The sequence below is a fragment of the Macaca fascicularis genome, chromosome 17 (genome assembly GCF_037993035.2).
Source record: "Macaca fascicularis isolate 582-1 chromosome 17, T2T-MFA8v1.1".
NCBI classification, from domain to species: Eukaryota; Metazoa; Chordata; class Mammalia; order Primates; family Cercopithecidae; genus Macaca; species Macaca fascicularis.
The window spans coordinates 86,922,233-86,942,665 of NC_088391.1; the positions used below are offsets into that span (position 1 = coordinate 86,922,233).

Genomic DNA, 20,433 nt, shown 5'->3' on the forward strand with positions numbered 1-20,433 from the left:
AATAATAACTTTATAATTTTCATTTATTTTATTCATGTTTAACAAACACATTAATGTTTATTATATGCCATGAATTGTTAAAACTACTTTATTACTAAATTACATTATTTATTCTCTCCAAATTTAGAAACTTCCTAAATAAGTATGTACTATACCAATTATTTACTTGACTTTCATGGCAGCTGTGTTAGAATAAAGAAAATTACTACTTTCAAATATGGGAAATCATAATTTGGATGGTGATAGCACCATATAGTGTAAATGAAGAACACGATCAAAAAATGCTACAAGGCTAATAAATATTTAACAATTTGTTTGTTGCCTTATGTTTGTTGTTTCATGTCTTTGAGGTTTAGCCATTCTATAAAATGAACTTTATTTATGGGACAAATAACTTATTCTGGGTAAAAGGAGAAAAACATGCATATTTAACAGTGACCAACCATAAGTATCGAAAGTCTTAAATTTCAAATTTTCTAGTTATCCCACAGACACTACCAGAGTTTCAGAAATAAAATCCCACTCTCAATGTAAACATAACAGTTTCATCTAATGAAAAAATTTCCATTTTTAAGATTAATATGAAAGTAAACTTCAACAGTAAGTAATTCAATATATGGCAAAGGTTTTATAATTTTTTATAGAGCTGTTATAATTAGTAAAAAAGATATAAACACAGCAAGAACAAATAAGCACAAGTCAAGAACAAGCAATTTTCCCAAGAAGAAATTCCAAAGCAAATAAACATGAAAAAAAGTTAATCCTTGCAGTAATAAACTGCCAATAGTTGACTTTCTTGGAGATGAATTATAAAACTGGTTCAGCCCAGTAAATTATATGCACCTTTTTTAAAAAAAAAAAAAAAAAAAAGAAACACCATTTCACTTCTTAAACTGAAAAAGATTTTTAAAAATAGTATGATTGGTTATTAAAGTTCTGGGAAATGAACACATTTCACATCCTCGGGTAAGTGTACATGTTAGTACAATTTTATGAGGGTAGTTTACATGTATGAATCAAAAATTTCAAGAAGTACATATAGTTTATCAACTATTTTCCTGAAATTTGTGCTAAGGAAAATCTGCAATGCACACAAACTGGTACACAAAAAAAATTAAATGAAAAAGTAGGGAAATAATTTAAAGTCCTGTTCTATGGGACTGTTTCAATAAATGATGAACTATCCACAAGATGTGAAAAAAACAGCTATACGCTATAGTTCTACTGTGCAAAACAATATGCTGTGTATGCGTTTGTTGCTATAAAAATATTCAGACTGGAAAAACATACTGTACATCAAAACATGATGAGTTATCTCTTTAGCTGTGAAATTAGTCATTATTTTTAAATGTGCTTTTTTGCTTTCTGTAGCTTTTTGACATTAGCCATGTGTTACTTCTGTAATAAATAAAAACAATTGTGTGTGTGTGTGTGTTTGTACTTTCTACATAAAAGAAAGGTGAAACATATGGCAAAACAGTATATCAAATTAATTCCTTAAAAACAAATGGGTATAATAATACCAATTTTAATTTCCATTCAGACTTACTTTAGTTTCCCAAAGAGAAATCCTTGAACTTCATTTGCTTCAGTCTCATCCTCTACAGTAGTATTAGTCACAGCTACATTTTGGAAACAAAACCAAAATAAAACAAAAATATTTTCAGACTGGGAAAAGAACATGTAATTAAAAATTAGAAGAACTTGGCCTGGTGTGGCAGCTCACACCTGTAATCCCAGCACTCTGGGAGGCCGAGGTGGGCAAATCACTTCAGGTTACGAGTTCGAGGCCAGCCTGACCAACATGGTGAAACCTTGTCTCTACTAAAAATACAAAAATTAGCCAGGTGTGATGGCATGCACCTGCAGTCCCAACTACTTGGGAGACAGGAGAATGGCTTGAGCCCGGGAGGTGGAGGTTGCAGTGGACCGAGATCACATCACTGCACTCCAGTCTGGGTGAGAGTAAGACTCTGTCTCTTAAAAAAAAAAAAAAAAACTCACAATGAAATGAAATTCTATTTGTTTTACCTTCATGAACCAGATTAATACATATATATGCATATGTACAGGCTAACATTCCTGAGTGTGAGCTGTCTTTTTGAACATGCTTGATTAAATACTTAGCAACTATAATAAAGTGCTTTATAGCACTTTATAACCAGTTAATAGTCAAGTTCTATTTTATAATCAGAAATAAGCCAAAAGGCCTGTAACAAATGCTGGGTTTAGCTTTTAAGTGAGGCAGGAGGTCCAAACTCTAAGTTTAAATATAAGTTCCTGCATATTTCCAACACCTTTAATCAAGGAATATTTAGAAAGACACCAAAACTCATGGACTCAAAGAATAAAGATATAATATTTTATAGTCATTTCCCTTTTCTCTTACATACCAAATAATTATACTGTACAGTCTGGTTGGTGGAATAAGTGACAGGTACTTTAGGATTACAAGGACTGTGACCTCTTACAGTGTGTGGGGTGGCTCTCTATCAGAGTACCCTGGGTACTTTCATCTAGTCATCCTTTTCCTCTTGTTTGTTCATTCATTCATTGGGCAAACATTTATTGACTGCTATGAGGTGTCTATGACAGGATAGACACCAAGAACAACAGACACACAAAAGATACAGACCATGAACTTTTCTAAAAGAAGGCAAAGAAAGATATGGGATATAGAAAAAAGCAGCGCATTCTCTAACAGAGCGGCAAGATAGGCAGCCGTCTCAGAGGCACGGACTGATATATTTGAATCTTAAAAGATACGAAGCCTGGCCGGGTGTGGTGGCTCATGCCTGTAATCCCAGCACTTTGAGAGGCTGAGGTGGGTGAATCACAAGGTCAGGAGTTAAAGACCAGCCTGGCCAACATGGTGAAAACCCCATCTCTACTAAAAATACAAAAATTAGCCAGGTGTGGTGGCAGGTGCCTGTAATCCCAGGTACTCGGGAGGCTCAGACAAGAGAATTGCTTCAATCCAGGAGGCAGAGGTTGCAGTGAGCTGAGATCGCACCACTGCACTCCAGCTTGGGCGACAGAGCAATGATTCCATCTTACGGAAAAAAAAAGAAAAAGATGTGAAGTCTTTAGAGGAAATAAAAGAAGCGAAGACAGTGGTAGGCAGAAGGAATAGCATATGCTAAGGGATGAATGCAGGAGAGGTCGTAAAGACTTCTCATGGAGCCCATGCATAAAAACATCCAGGGAACAGAAAATTATTCTAAATAGTAAGTAGTTTAGTGTCTCAGGCAAGAGGACACAAATTGAGAGAGGGCTGAAGGACAGCAAAAAGGCAGAAAGCAATCAGACTGTGAAAAGCTTTGTTTGCTATGTTCTGAATTTTTGAGAGAGGTTATAGGGAGCCACCAAAGGATTTAACCAGTGGAATCACAGATTTTCAACATCAAAAGTTCATTTGGAAAGTACCGTGGAGATCAGATTGATTAATCTGTTTTGAGGGGTGCTGAGATTGAGGGCACTGAAGACCAAAGATCAGAGAGATGGCTAGTTAAAGGTCTGACACATGTATACAAAGAGAAAAATAGAGAACTGCTCTAAGGAGTGGCAACTAGAATTGACAAAGACATATTCCAAGTGTGTGTAAAAGGTTGATGACAGAATGCAGTACATAATAATACAGATGATACACATGTGACTTTTTAAAGAAAATTCTATAAGTGCAAGAATAACTAAAAATGCCTTAAATTACTATGATGATTACAAGAGAGTAAATTATAAGGCATTATAAAACTATACAGAAGCTATACAGAAATACATAAAATCAGAGTATTATTTTTACTACACTTTTTCAGTAACTCTTTAACCAAAAATATTTAAATTACAGTAATACAGATCTTTATTTGAAGCACATTCAGTAGGAGGAGCCAGAGAGAAGTCTGTGATCAAGGCAGGGCCTCTCTATGAAAAAACAAAGTTGAAGCAGGAGTCTCATCTGAGTGCATATAAAAGAATAAACGTAAAACTCTTAACCAAGAATCAGGCATAAACAAATCTGACATGAACCAGGTAATAAAAGACTTCCATAAGTGTTCCGAGAACTCGTTTAGTTTATTTAAGTCTCCAGAGTCTCTTCATCTAGAGTATGCATTTAGTTCAGAGAATACAGATAGATACTGGCTGGTAGATCACAAATCTAATGAATCTACCTCATCTAAACAATTCATAGGCCTCTCTCATCCTGCTTCAGGAAAGAAAAAACAAACTGCCATCCTAATTTCATTACAAATAAACATTTCAGACAAAACTTCCTTACATGGGCGAGACCCAAATGCCTATGCCACTCACCTCTAGCAATAATCAGCCTTATCTATTGCCACAGTTTACCTTACATATACTATCAATTGTTATATGGTGCTGAAATGGTTGGGAATCCATCGGGTATAAGCAAAATAACATACAATTTCATATTTTAAAAGAAATTTTGATAACCAATAATATTAAATACATTTCTTTCAGCTTAAAATTACAAATTTTAATGAAGAACATGTCCACCCCATCTCTAGCCTCAAATGAACATATGTAGGATTATACTCATTAAATTTTTAAAAAACTAAAGTATGTAAAAGCCTCCAACTTTTCATTCTACTCAAGTATGAGATAGAGAACTTACTTGTAACTTGGGTATCATCCAATGCTTTGTATTCTGTACTCTTAATTGCTAGCTCCACACCATACCCAGATAAGTACATTTTCCGTGAGCTTGGTTTCTGTTCAAACACATTTATTTTATAAAAAGAGAAAGCAGTTAGTCAAACATCTTGTTTTAAAGTCAGTACCATGATGTATTTGGACATAAGGGTAAATTACTAATATTGAAGGTTTCTAATCACTGTGAAAAATTTGGTGGTTGTTTACACTGTCTCTAGTCTATCGAGGAACTAGAATTTGGTTAACGACTACTCTGTAAAAACTCTGTCATGACTACTGCTTCAATTACTTTTTAATTTTTACAATTAAAATAAAAAGTATCTGATCTTTTTCTGTTATACCATGTCTTCAATGAGTTAATTAACAGAGGACCAATTACAGACAAGTTTCAACAAAACTGTTCTCCTTTTTGGGGACCCCCAAAAGATTTGCTAAACTGAAAATGCTCTTCACTTGCTGGTTGTCTAGATGTAGGACAACTAGAGTGCTGCCAAAAGCAAATACTGGCAAGTAGTAGCAAACGAGACAAAAAAAAGTTAGCGTCGTGAAATACCGGATTAAAGTTTTCTTTATTTTTCAATGATTAAAATATACCAAATGCCACAAACTAATATCTGCTCTTGCAATAAGGGGCTACAGTTCACTAAAACGGAGTTGTCTGAAATGTTTATGATCAGAATTTTAGTACTAAATGTATGCCTAGAGATTACCTCATCAGGCAAGAGAAGTCACCATATTTTATTCAAAAGGAAGCAACCTGGATGAATACACAGAATAGTTTTAAAGTTGTTCCAGCTTCCAGACTGAAATTCTTGTTGGTGGTACTGCAACCATTATCATTTGGCATATCTCAACGGGTTAGAAAACCACTTTAACCTAGAGCTCAGCAAACTCCCTGGAAGATGCCATGTGTCTTTGCTTAATTCAGGTTTGCACAGGGACAGTTTTGCATGATAGAAGAAAAGGTAGAGATTGGAGGGAAGGAGAACTTTAGTAATGCGTTATTCTTTGTATTCTCTTCTTTCCTCCCGAAACTTTCTACCAAGCCTTAATGATATGCATATGGCAGAGTGACTGTTCTTTGGCCTGTTCTATTTGCAAATAAGAATATGTAAAAGTTAGCTTCAGATATGCAGACAAGTACTTAACATTGCTGCACACACTAAAATTTAATTTGCTAATTTGTCAGGCCCACATTATATGAAAGATAGCATGTAGAAATTGGGTTGTTTATAATTACAGTAATCTGACAAAGTTGAAAATTTGTTTAGCTTTTTCAGTTTCATAACAGCTCAATTTAAAACTATATTTTGAATTTCTAGTCAAAAGACCAATCAGTTGGTGGCTAAGTGAATCGAAACTATGAGGCCACATATCTTGTTACAGTTCATAAAAGAAATGCAATTTCATACAGTGAATTTCCATTATTAGTTCTGGAAAGTTACTAGCTCCTCAGTAATAAAAATGTTTCCTAAATTCATATTTACTTTCCTCATTTGAAAATGTGTTGATATAAAATTTGAATTGTAGTTTTGTAGTTTAGTAAGTTTGGATTTGCAAACCAAACTACCAATTCAACAGGTTAAAAAAAATCTTTGTTTTTCTATTTATTTTTTCCCCCACAAAAAGGCATGTTAAAAATGTAGCATAAATATGTCTATTTTTATTAGAATTACATGTTCACTAGATTTACATTATAGCTATTTTGAACATAAAAGATGTCATTCATTAAATATAAGGCTATAATTTGATAGTTAATATGATCTCACAGAAGCATACTTAATGGTCACATTCTCTAAAGAATAACTTGAGATAGATTCTCAACAGATGGGCATAGCTCCCCAGGAGCACATTAGAATCACTTGGGAGAACATTTAAAAAAGACAAACAGACAATTAACAACAACAAGGGCTTAAATCGCACAGGTTTACTTATACATAGATTTCCTCCCACCTTGCCACCTGAAACAGCAAGTCCAGCCTCTCCTCTTCCATTTCCTCCTCAGCCTACTCAACATGACTATGAGGATAAAGACCTTTATGATGATCCACTTCTATTTAATGAAAAATATATTTTCTCTTCCTTATGACTTTCTTAATAACATTACGTATCTAGCTTACTCTGTTGTAAGAAATACAGAATATAATACATGTGACATGAAAAATATGTGTTAATTGACTGTTTATCAGTAAGGCATCCAGTCAACAGTAGGCTATTAGTACTTAAGTTTTAGTGGAGTCCAAAGTTATACATATATTTTTTAACAACATGAGGGGTCAGTATCTCTAACTCACACAAGCTTAAGGGTAAACTGTACTTGTATCTCCCACTCCTATTCTCATTTGCCTGTCATCTCTGCCTTACCTGATAGAGAATCATAGCCTTAAGGTGCTACTGTTATTGATGGGAATGTATCCATCCTTCTAGCAAACTCAGTTGGGAAAAATTGAGAATTATTGGTACAAGATAATTAGACAATGTAAAATGTTTAGAGTGCACACTTTAGACCCATGACTCTCTATCCTCTTCTTCTATATTTGTTTTTCTGAAAACACTTTCTTCACTAACATAAATCTGTTTTACATCTCTTGCTGCAAAAATTGAAGTTCTCTGAGAAAAAGGAATGTTTCTCTCTTATTCACTGCTACATGAACCAATGCCTGGCACAGAGGCATCCAAATATTTATGAAATTAATGACTTAAATATGTAATCATTTACGAATTGTACACACACCCACACTTTATATCTCACTTTACAGATAATCTTTATGTAGACTATGCAAATATCTATATGCCAACACACTCAAGAATATTGAAGATTTTCCACTTCTACTAAATAGCAATAACTCACTCAAAATTATACAATGAACAATTAAAATTGAGAATGTGAAGAACACTGAGGGGAAAAAAATACATTTTATATGATGTTATTGTAGGCCAAGTCCCCAAAAGATCTTGGCAACCCAGCTCTTCCTTGCTTTCTTACTTGTAAATCTCAGAATAACTGTAGAATGATGTGCTGGAAATGCAAGAAATATGAAGGAATTGCCAGTAAGGCCAAGATCTGTTCCTATTGCTCCTAGAATAGGATGTCTTGCAATGCTTTAGCACAGCTCATCAAGTTGCTCCTAGGTATAAAACCCAGGGCAGAGCAGGCTTTCAGAGTTCCTCAGCCGTGGTGCAACATGAAGGATGTGCACGTGAGATTCCATCCTCCTGGGCAGCTATCCTAAGCTTTGGGGGATGAGGTTGCCATGAATCCTTAGGTGTCTACTGTCACTTGCTGCGTATCTGTGAGCAATAAAATTGCTTCCCTAAACTTGTTGTGTGAGTGTTCTGTCTCACCACACTCATGCCAGCGGATTGATACTGGAACACAGTATTGGCAAGGTGTTTTACAGTCCTCCCATGGGATTAATACCAGTGCAAAGTGAACTTGCATCACAAATTATCAAATATATAAAACAAAATTAAGATACTGAAATAAGCTACTTATCTTCTATCACTAGAACTAAGCATGGTGCCCAACTTATAGGCATTTGTGGAAGATTATTAAAAAGGCCACAAGTGAGTAACTCCTTCCCATGTCCAGACTCATTTGCAATGTGACCTTGCCACTTCTCACCAGGAAACTGAGTCTATTTTTCCATTCTTTTGAATCTGGCTAGCCTTGTGACTTGCTTAGACTAATATAACGTGGCAGAAATACCATCGCATGAGTTCTTGGGCATAGGGCTTAAGAGATATTGCAAGTTCTACTCTTTTCTTTCTGGAACCCTAAGCCATTATGATGTGAGGAATCATAGTCTAACTCTTGGAAGATGAAAGGCCATGTAGAAAAGAACCAAGAAACTCCAGTTATCAGCCTGAACTGCTATACAGGTCTGTCAGAATAACTCGAATCCTCAAGCTCTAATCTAGTACTGAATGACCCCCACAGTATGAACAATACCAGCAGAAAAAGTGCCCCAACTGTCAACCTACAAAATAAAGAGAAATGGTAAGTCAATACTGCCTTAAGCCACTAAATTTTGAGAAGATTTGTTACAAAGCAGTGCAGACACAGACATAGCATCTAATAAATGTGCATGCAGGAAAGAAAGAAGGAAGAGATGACAGATCACCCTAACAAATTTCTAATTCAAAGAATACCTAGTTTCTTCAAAAATAGTAGTAACTTAGAGTTTTTCATCCTCTGCAGTCATATATTACTGCTTTGAGAAGTTATAAGGTAGCTTCAATCAGCTCTAAGAAACTTAAATTTTGGATTCCCCATGTAAGCAGCAAAGTTATGGAATCAAAGCAACTCTAGGAAAAAAAAATTTTTTTTAATTTTTTATTTTTAATTATTATGGATACAGAAAAGCTGCATATATTTATGGGGTATATGTTATAATTTGATACAAACATACAAAATGTAATGATCAAATCAGGGTATTTGGGATATCTATCACCTCAAACATTTTATCATTTATTTGTGTTAGGAACATTCCATTGAAGTCATGGAGACAGAGACTAGAATGATGGTTACCAGAAGACGGAAAAAGTAGTGGAGATGTGGGGATTCAGAGGGGATGGCTAATAGGTATAAAAATATAGTTAGGAAGAATAACATCTAGTGTTCAGCAGCACAATCGAGTGACTATAGTTAATAATTTATTGTATATTTCAAAACAAGGAAAAATAATTTTATAAGCATTACATCCTTATTAAGAGTCACCTAGTTATGACCTCCTCTCTCTTGGAACTAAAATGTCTCATCTTTCTCCTTCTTCAGTGGACAGATATCAGAGGGTCTCAGAAGCATATGCTATATATTCCCAACCAATATGCCAGATCTAATGAAGCAAGATCTCTAGGAGTGAGAATCCTTTATTATTTAAAAGAACACTCCAATTGGTGTTGGGGTAGAGAATGAGACTGACAACGGAAAACAAAATAACCTTCAACTTTATTTTTAAAGTTTTATTAATTAAAAAAGAAACTTGAAGAAAAGATAAAATGTTAGCTGTCAATTCTGGGTAGTATATACAAAAATGTTTATTATTTTTAGGCTTTTGTATTAGAAAATTTTCTGAAGAAAAAATAAAGCAGATGGAATGAGAATGATAACAGAAGAAAAAGGCGCCTATGGGAAGGTGAACATTTGAATACCTAGGACAGATACCACCAAATGCTAGTGAAGCTGGTAAAGATATTTAGCTAGAAATCTATATAGCTTGCTAAAGGCTAAATGTAGGCTAACATGAGAGTGTGAAGCTGGCAGCTCCAGACACAGCAAGGCTGAAACCCTCTAGCACAGGGAAGACTGGGGGAGGTCCTGAGAAAGCTTCTACTCTAATGCTGACAGGGAGAGAGGAAAGAAAATCACTGCTGAAATCCACTTCAGACCTATCTCCCCTACAAAACCAAAGCCTTAATCTTCAGAGGCAAGGGCGACAAAATTGTAGCTATATAGTGCACTGGTGGAAGCCCACTGCAGACAGAAGAAATGGAATAGATGAAAGCCTTAGCCTGAAGGAGGGACAGGAATACCTGCCAGGCCCCACATTCTGAGAGAGGATCAGAAACCTGGAGGCCCAAATTTACAGTCTGCCTAGAAAAGAAACTTAATTAGAACATCAGAGAATATCCCCTTCCTTACCTGCCCCCTCACCTTCACCTCAAGGCCAATCTAACAAGGGTTGAGTAAAGATAACACTGAAATAGAGGTGGGAAAGCTGTAAGAAACACATTCTCTCTGGGGAGCTGTGCAAAGGGAAGATCCAAATCTAAGTGGGAGACCTAAAGTCAAGTGGACAACAAACGTGAAACCCAACCCAACTCTTGACCAGAACAGCTCAATCCTGCAGACATGAAAGGCATGGCCTACACTAAAGGCAGGGTCAAGGCTCCTACACAAAATGTTCAGCTTTCATCAACAACAATCATACGATATCCAAAAAGTTAACGGAACAAAAGCCTGAAGAGACAAATCAACAATTTCAAAATCAGATGTAAAAAAGAGGCTGAAACTTTCAGGAGGGTATTTAAAATAATGATTAACATGTTAAATGCTCTAATGAAAAAAGTAGAACATATGAATGATCAGAGAGGCAAATTCATCACACATATTAAAACTGTAAGAAGGAGCCAAATGGCAATGATAGAAATTAAGAGCACAGTAACAGAAATAAAGAAGGCCTTCAACAGAGTCACAGGTAAACTTGATATAGCCAAAGAAAGAATTGGCTGGCTGAGCGCAGTGGCTCACACCTGTAATCCCAGAACTATCGGAGTCTGAGGCGATGGATCGCCTGAGGTCAGGAGTTCAAGACCAGCCTGACCAACATGGAGAAACCATGTCTCTACTAAAAATACAAAAACTAGCCAGGTATGGTGGTGTGTGCCTGTAATCCCAGCTACTTGGGGGCTGAGGCAAGAGAATCACTTGAACCCAGGAGGTGGAGACTGCAGTGAGCTGAGATCGCATCACTAGACTCAAGCCTGGGTGACAGAGCGAGACTCTGTCTCAAAAAAAAAAAAAAAAAAAAAAAAATTTGGTTAAGTACAAGGCAGGTCAATAGAAATTATTCAAATTGAATTTAAGAAGAAAAAGTAGTAGAGAAAGAAAGGAAAAAATCCAAAAAGCAAACAACAAGAAGAAACTGAGCAGAGGAGCTGTGGGACAGTACCACACGTTGTAACGTAGACATAATCAGAATCCCAAAAGGAGGAAGAGAGTGGAAATAGGAGTGGCAATGATCAATGAAAAACATCGGTCAAGAATTTTCCAAAATCAGTGAACGACACCCATCTACACATTCAAAAAACTTGGAGAACATCTAACAGGATAAATACCTACAAATCTCATATTCAAATGCCTGAAACCAAAGACAAAGAGAAAATACAGACAGCTAGAGATAGACATATTACACAGAAATAAAGCACAAATGGAATCAACAGAAACAGCAAGGTGACAGATTGTTAAACCAACAATATCAAATCACTTTAAATATGAATGTCCTAACTCATGGGTTAAAAGTAGAGATTGTCAGATTAGGTTAAAAAAGCAAGATCCAATTATATGCTGCCTATAAAAACTCACATACATAAAAATATATAGATAGGTTAAAAGTTAAAACAAAAAAAAAAGACAAAAACGTATCATGCAAACATTAATCAAAACAAAGTAGGAATAGATATATTAATTGCAGACAAAATAAACTTCAGAACAGAAAATAGTATCAGAGACAAAATGGTAAATTAGGCTGGGTATGGTAGCTCATGCCAGTAATCCCAACACTCTGGGAGGCCAAAGTGAAAGGATCACTTGAGGCCAGGAGTTTGAGACCAGCCAGGGCAACACAGCAAGACCTTGTCTCTACAAAAATTAAAAAGCTGGGTGTGGTGGTGCGTACCTGTGGTCCTAACTTCTTGGGAGGCTAAAGTGGGAGATCACTTGAGCCCAAGAGTTCAAGGCAGCAGTGAACTATGATTGTACCACAACACTCCATTCTGGGCAACAGAGAGAGATACTTCTCAAACAAAGAGGTAAATTACATAATGATAAAGGGCTCAATTCTATAATGACATACAATGCTAATATGTAAGCATTAATACAAAACTTTGAAACATATGAGACAAAACTGACAGATCTAAAAGGAAACACAGGCAAGTCTACATTCATAGCTGGAGATATTAGCATTCCTCTTAAGGCAACTGATAGAACAAATAAGCAGAAAGTCAATAAGGATATAGATAATCTATGAGCCAACATTACCTAATTAATGTTTAGAAAACATTCTACCCAACAACAGAATACTCATTCCTTTCAAGTGAACATGGAACATCCACGAAAATAAATCATATTCTGAGCCATAAAACAAAACTTAACACATTTTTAAAAATTATACAAAGTATAATCTCAGACCATAACAAAAGTAAACTAGAAATCAATGACAATAACAACAACAAAAAGTGGAATGTCACCAAATATTTGTAAGGTAACACTTCTAAATAATGCATGGATCTCCGGTCCATAGGTTCCAAAATGACAGTGAAGCAAGCAAGTTTCGCTCCCAACCATAGAAAATAAACAAATATACAGTGGCAAGATAGTCACCAGCAATATCCCAGAACTCAAACGAGTATGAGACAGTTTCTAGAGCTTTTCCAGAGAAGTGAAAAAACTCTGAGCAGACAGTAAGAAAGTTGGACTTCCATATCTATGATGCCTCTCCCCACAATCTGCCCAGCACAACTACATGAAAAATTTCCCTGACTCCTAGGTTTCTACACTAGAAAAAATGAGATTCAGGTCAACATCAGCTTCCCCACTATTGTGGGGATCTCTGCAAGGAGACCTGTCCCTGCCTCAACCCATGGGAAACATCATGAGTGCCTAAAGGGAGAAATATGCCTGAGGACAAAGACAAAGAGGAAAGGCAGGACTGCCGTCCCCAGTCTTGGAAACTCTAACTCTGCTCTGTAACTTGAAGAGGAGAGAACACCTCCAAATTCATTCTAGAAGGCCAGCATTACCTTGATACCAAAACAAGACAAGGATACAACGAAAAAAAAAAAACTATATGCCAATATCACCAATAAACACAGATGTAAAAATCCTCAACAACATATTAGCAAAATGAATTCAGCAACACCTTAAAAAGATCATGCACCATGATCAAGTGAGATTCATCCCAGGGATAGAGGATAGTTCAATATACACAAATCAACATACACAAATCAATAAAACCATATTAAAAGAACCAAGAACACAAAAACCATATAATTTAAATATATGCTGAAAAGGCATTTGATGAAATTCAATATCTCTTTCTGACAAGCCCCAACCCCCCACAACAAACTAGGTATAGAGGGAACATACTCAAAATAATTAAGGCCATATATGACAAATCCACAGCTAAAATCATATGGAAACAGTGAATAATTGAAAGCCATTCCTCAAAGATCTGGAGAACAAGACAAGAATGCCCCCTTTCACTATTTTTATTCAACATAATACTAGAAGCCTTAGGCAGGGTAATAAGGTAAGAGAAATAAATAAAGAGCATCCAAATTGGAAAGGAAGAAGTCAAATTACCCTTGTTTGCAAACAATATGATCTTATATTAGAAAAACCTAAAGACTCCACCAAACAACTGTTTCAACCAATAAATGAATTCAGCAAAGTTGCAAGATATAAAATCAATATACAAAATTCACTACTATTTATATACACCAACAGCAAACAACATTCTGAAAATGTTACAATAGTTACAAATATGAAATATCTAGAAATTAATTTAACCAAAGAAGTGAAAGACCTATATTAATACAAAGGAAACTACAACACTGATGAAAGGAATTGAAGAGAACACCAAAAAAATGGAAAGATATTCCATGTTCATGGATTAGAAGAATTCGTATTCAGACAAAGGCACCAATGTAACAGAATAGAGAACCCAGATGTAAATCTACACAACTGGAAGCAACTCATTTGGAACCAACTCATTTTCGACAAACATGCCAAAATCATTCATTGGGGAAAGGACAGTCTTTTCAATATGAAAACTGAACAACCATAATGAAGAATGAAACCAGACCACTATCTCTCACCATACACAAATATCAAATCAAAATAGATTAAAGACTTAAATATAAGACCCAAAACTATGAAATGACTAGAGGAAAATATTGGAGAAATGCTCCAGGACATCGGTCTGGGCAAAACTTTTCTGTGTGAGACTTCAAAAGCACAGGCAACACAATTAAAATAGACAAGTGGAGTTAACATCAAGCTAAAAATCTTCTATACAGCAAAGTAAATAATCAACACAGTGAAGCGTCAATCCACAGAATAGGAGAAAATATTTAACTAATATCCATCTGACAAGCAATTAATAATCAGAATACATAAGGGATTTAAACATACCCTTTATCACTACTCCTATTCAACATAGTCCTGAAAGTCCTGGCCAGAGCAACCAGGCAACAGAAAGAAATAAAAGGCATCCAAATAGGAAAAGAGGAAGCAAACAAACTATACCTGTTTGCAGACAACATGATTCTGTATCTAGACAATCCCATAGTCTGCACAAAAGCTCCTTGATCTGATAAACAACTTCAGCAAAGTTTCAGGATACAAAATCAATGTACAAAAATCACTAGCATTTTTATACAGAAACAACATCCAAACTGACAGCCAAATCAGGAATGTAATCCCATTTACAATTGCCACAAAAATAAAATACTAATGACCACAACCAACCAGGGAGGTGAATCTCTAAAATGAGAATTATTAATACAAAACACTGCTCAAGGAAATCAGAGATGACACAAACAAATGGAAAAACATTCCAGGCTCACGGATTGGAAAAATCAATATTGTTAAAATAGTCACACTGTCAAAACAATTTACAGATTCAAGGCTATTCCCATCAAACTACCAAAGACATTCTTCACAGAATTAAAGAAAGCTATTTTAAATTTCATATGGAACAAAAATGAGCCCAAATAGTCAAGGTAAACCTAAGCAAAAAGAACAAAGCTGAAGGTTACAGTAACCAAAACACCATGGTACTGGCATAAAAACAGACATGCAGAGCAATAGAACAGAATAGAGAGCCCAGAAATAATGCCGCACACCTGATCCATCTGATCTCTGACAAAGCTGACAAAAGCAAGCAATGGGGAAAGAACTCCCTGTTCAATAAATGGTGCTGGGAAAACGGGCTAGCCATATGCAGAAGACTGAAACTGGGCTCCTTCATTATGCCATATAAAAAATCAACTCAAAATGGATTAAAGACTTGATGTAAAGCATAAAACTATAAAAACCCTCAGAAGATAAACTAGGAAATACCATTCTGGACATGGTCCCTGACAAAGATTTCATGACGAAGACACCAAAAGCAATTGCAACAAAAACAAAAATTGAAAAATGGGACCTAATTAAACTAAAGAGCTTCTGCACAGCAAACGAAATTATCAACAGAGTAAACAGGCAACCTACATAATGGGAGAAAATATTTGCAAACTATGTTTCTGACAAAGGTTTAAAATCCAGAATCTACAAGGAACTTAAATTTACAAGCAAAAAATAAATGGCCTCATTAAAAAGTGAGCAAAGGCTGGGCGCAGTGGCTCACGCCTATAATCCCAGCACTTTGGGAGGCTGAGGTGGGTGGATCATGAGGTCAAGAGATTGAGACCATCCTGATCAAAATGGTGAAATCCCATCTCCACTAAAAATACAAAAAGCAGCTGGGTATGTTGGTGGATGCCCATAATCCCAGCTACTTGGGAGGCTGAGGCAGGAGAATTGCTTGAACCCAGGAGGCAGAGGTTGCAGTGAGCTGAGATCACGCCACTGCACTCCAGCCTGGTGAAAGAGCAACACTCTGTCTAAAATAAATAAATAAATAAATAAATAAATAAATAAATAAATAAATAAAGTGAGCAAAGGACATGAACACTTTTCAAAAGAAGACATATGCTGTGGCCAAAAAACATATGAAAATATGCTCAATATTACTAATCATTAGAGAAATGCAAATCAAAACCGCAATGAGATACCACCTTGTATCAGTCAGAATGGCTACTATTAAAAAGTCAAAAAATAACAGATTCTGGTGAGGCTGCAGAAAATAGTGAATGCACATACACTGCCGGTGGTACTGTAAACCAGTTCATTTAAAGTAGTATGGCAATCCTCAAAGAACCTGAAATAGAACTACCATTCGATCCAGCAATCCCATTACTGGGTATATACCCAAAAGAATATAAATTGCTCCACCATAAACACACATGCATGCATATGTTCACTGCAACACTTTTCACAAAGCAAAGACATGGAAATCAACCTGAATGCCCATCAACAGTAAACTGGATAAAGAAAATGTGGTACACATGCACCATAAAATACTACACAGTGCATGCTGGGCTTAATTCCTAGGTGATAGGTTGATAGGTGCAGCAAACCACCACGGCACACATTTGCCTATGTAACAAACCTGCACATCCTGCACATGTATCCCAGAACTTAAAAAATTAAAAATAAACCCTGCCTCTAATATAATAGTTAACAGTGGAGGACCAAACGCTTTCTCCCCAAATCAGGAAAAAGGCAAGGATATCATCCCTCACCACTTCCCATTCAACATTGACTAGAAGTCCTAATCATTAAGGTTAAAAAAGATAAATGGCATGTAGGTTGAAAAAGAAGAAAAACACTGATGAAAGAAATCAAAGGCTGTCTAAATAAATCAAGAAATATAATTTTCATCAACTGGAAGACTGAATATTTTTAAGATGTTCTCTCACAAATTTAATTTATATGTTGATTGTAATCTCAATCAAAATGCCAGCAAGGTTTTTTGTAGATACAGACAAGCTGATTTGAAAGTTCACAGGAAGAGACAAAGGAATTAGATTAGCTAAAACAATTCTGAAAAAGAGTAACAAAGCTGGAAGACTAACACAACCTGATCTCAAGGCTATAAAGCTAGAGTAATCAAGCAGTGTAGTATTGATGTTAGGAGAGACAGATAGATTAATAGCACAGAAAAGCAAAGCCAGAAATAGACCCATACAAATAGGGTCATTTATATTTTACAAGTGGATAAACGAAACTCAATGGAGGAGGATAGTCTTTTAAACAAACGTTGGAACAACTGGATATCCATATGCAGAAAAATAAATCTCAACATCTATCTCACAAGTTGTACAAATCTTAACTCAAATGGATCATAAACCTATGTGTAAACATAAAACTATAAAATGCCTAGAATAAAATCTGCATGACCTTGAGATTGGTGATGAGTTTTTAGGTATAATATGAAAAATATAATCTATAAAAAAAAGATGATGAACTGGACTTAATCAAAATTAAAAACTCTTCCTCTGCAAAACACATTAAGAGAATGACAAGGTAATTCACAAACTCGTAGAATATGATTGTAAATCATGTCTCTCATAAAGGACTTATATCTATAACATATAAAGAACTCTGAAAACTCAACAAAAAAAGTTCACCAAAAAGAAACTTATGAAAAGTCAGACACCTTCATTAGTCATTAGAGAAATGCAAATTAAAACCACAGTGAGATACCACTGTGTACCTAGAACAGCTATAATAAAAAAACTGACATTAACAAATGGTGGTTAGGATTTAGAGCAGCGAAATTATCTTTCCTGGCTAAGGGGAATGAAAAATTGTACAGTCACTTTGAGAGACAGTTTGCTATAGTTTATTATGAAGTTAAACATTGACTTACCATACAACTCAGCAATAGAACTTCCAGGCATTTATCCAAGTAAATTGAAAACATATGTTCCTACAAGAATCTGTATGTGAATGTGATGGTACTAAGGTGACTGACAGATGACTCTGTGTGATTGTTGAAAACCAACATTGTACATCACAGATGATACTTTTCAAAAAGACATCTGACTAGATTGTGAAATAAAAATATGTTCATAGAAGACAAAGCTCAATATATATGAAGAAAAAGTCTCTTCAAAATTAATCAGAAAGGTCCAATTCATTCCCATATGAAATCCCAACAACATGTTTCATGGAACCTGGCCAACTAATTCTAAAATTAACATGGCTACATATCATGCAAGAACAGTCAAGGTATTTAGAAAAACAAAAACTAAGAAGCAGAGCTGTACTACCAGATATCAAAATATATTTTAAACTACATCAATTAAAATGTTATATTTGTGTAGAATAGACATACATATCACTGCAACAGAATGGAAAGTCTAAAAATATATACATGTCTATATAAAAATTTGGCATATGATGGAGTAGAATAAAGACTTGACTGTTCAATGAAGTATGTGAAGACCAATAATTTTCCATATGGAAAAAAACAGAATTATATCTCTACCCCATAGTATATTCAAATAAATTCCAGATGGATTAAAAACCAAAACAAAAAATAGAACTTCAGCTTACAAGAGAATGTCCTTATAACATCAATAAAGGAAATCATTAAGGTAAAGTTGAGTAAATCTGACTATATCACAAGTAATATTTGTAAAAGATGTCATAAACAATTTTTTAAAAAATACCAGACCAGAAATGCATTAGGAGAAGATGTTGCAAAGTATGGAAGACTAGTATTCAAAATATATTAAAAACACCTAAAAACCAATGAGAAAAAAAAAGAATCCAATTCAAAAATAGGCAAAGGCTATGGACAGGCAATTTACAAATATATTCGTAAGGTTTTAATTACATTAGATATTAGTATATAAATCTTAATTTGGGAAATGCAAATTAAAGTACTCCATGTTGGGAAGACAGTAGTAAAAAGGCGAAGTCCTTCCTCTAATGGCCATTGTATTCATACGCACGTGTGTGTGTGTGTGTGTGTGTGTGTGCATGTATGTGTGCTGAAAGTGTTAAACTTGAGATATAGTAGTAAGTGCTATGAAATCATTAAAACAGAAAAATGTGATAGTGTCATAGCAATGGGAAGCTAACAGAATGGGGAACAATACAGCACATACCAGATGCCTGAATGAAAAGTAGTCAGGTCTCAAAAGAAAGAGTTAACAGTACTCCAACACCATGCTTTGTACTTTGATCTAATACTGTATATATTATCAGTATACTGAGTAAATTAGATTTCTTCATTGCAAATTCTTAGCAAATATTATACACATTATTGAAGTATGTTTTTGTTTTTTATCCAAGTTTTAAATTTGTGCCAGATATAAGGCAAAGAGTTATAGACATCATACCCCCAGAAGAGACAGAATCCCAACATATTTTCCCACACGAAAGTCATATTTGTTAAGTTAAAACAAGATAACTATTCTGGTGAAAATTACTATTTAAATCTAGTAAGAAAATTATCATAATAATTGTTTTTTTCTACAGCCAAAAGTAACCTTGGAAAAAACAAGCACATACCTGAATATAATGGCGAAGAACATACAGAATTTCCTCATTTCGAGCTTTTGCAGACAATACTTTGTGAAATGCACTAAATGTTCTAGTACCCATTTCGGCATAGAGAATCACCACTGGTAAGTTCTCTTTGTTTGTGGGAAATTTATGATCTCCTTTAAATAGATAAGGTCTAGTCCTAAGATAAAAGCAAAACACAAAGTTTTGAAAGAATTGAAAGTCGATGGCATATCAATTCTGTATAACTGCTGCTTATCAAACAATTCATAATATACATAATCACAGAAAAAGAATTTAAATTTCCTGTGATGACTTTGTACACACAACTTGAACTAAATGACAGAAAAGAAATAAAGAATTTGGTTAACCCAAATCTAATATTAAAAATACTTTATTTCCCAACAAGGTTTATTATCTTTAAGCAATAACATATAATGGCAACACAATTTTCAGTGAAATAAAATTTATATTTTATTCTATTAGAAGGTTATAATTTTTCATTACAGCTTGTATTTCCTGAAAACAAGGTACAAATATTCAAGGAACAAAGCAAAAGTACTACCTTATTCAAAGATTATCCGTACTTATTATGAACAAGTACTCATCAAATCCCCAAGTATAAGCAAAGAAACCAGGACTCTTATGGTCTAGCACTATTACAAGAAACAGACTTTAACTGATTTCTTATTTGCCAGGCACCGTGCTAGGTTCTTTATACTTATTAGTAAATTCTATTTCACAAAAAAATTAAGACAGCTACCATCACTGAAACTTTTAAGTTTCTGAGGTTCAGATAAGTTAACTATTCCGGAAAAGATCAAACGGAAAGCCAGAATTTCAACTCCTGTTTATGGAAT

General features: G+C 34.9%; 1 protein-coding gene across 12 annotated transcripts in view; it reads right to left on the bottom strand.

Annotated features, from left to right (window-relative positions):
- UGGT2 (UDP-glucose glycoprotein glucosyltransferase 2) overlaps positions 1–20,433 on the bottom strand; it is a 247,137-nt gene that overhangs the window by 193,247 nt on the left and 33,457 nt on the right. For all 12 annotated transcript variants that reach the window (XR_006693655.3, XR_012426465.1, XR_012426463.1 and 9 more), the window contains exons 5-7: positions 19,580–19,754; positions 4,631–4,727; positions 1,550–1,622 (exon numbers count right to left, since the gene is read on the bottom strand). Coding sequence is in view for 5 of the 12 variants with exons in the window: in XM_045377273.2 (XP_045233208.2) it covers positions 1,550–1,622; positions 4,631–4,727; positions 19,580–19,754 (345 nt within the window). In the remaining 7 variants the exon portion in view is untranslated. The remainder of the gene's footprint in view (positions 1–1,549; positions 1,623–4,630; positions 4,728–19,579; positions 19,755–20,433) is intronic.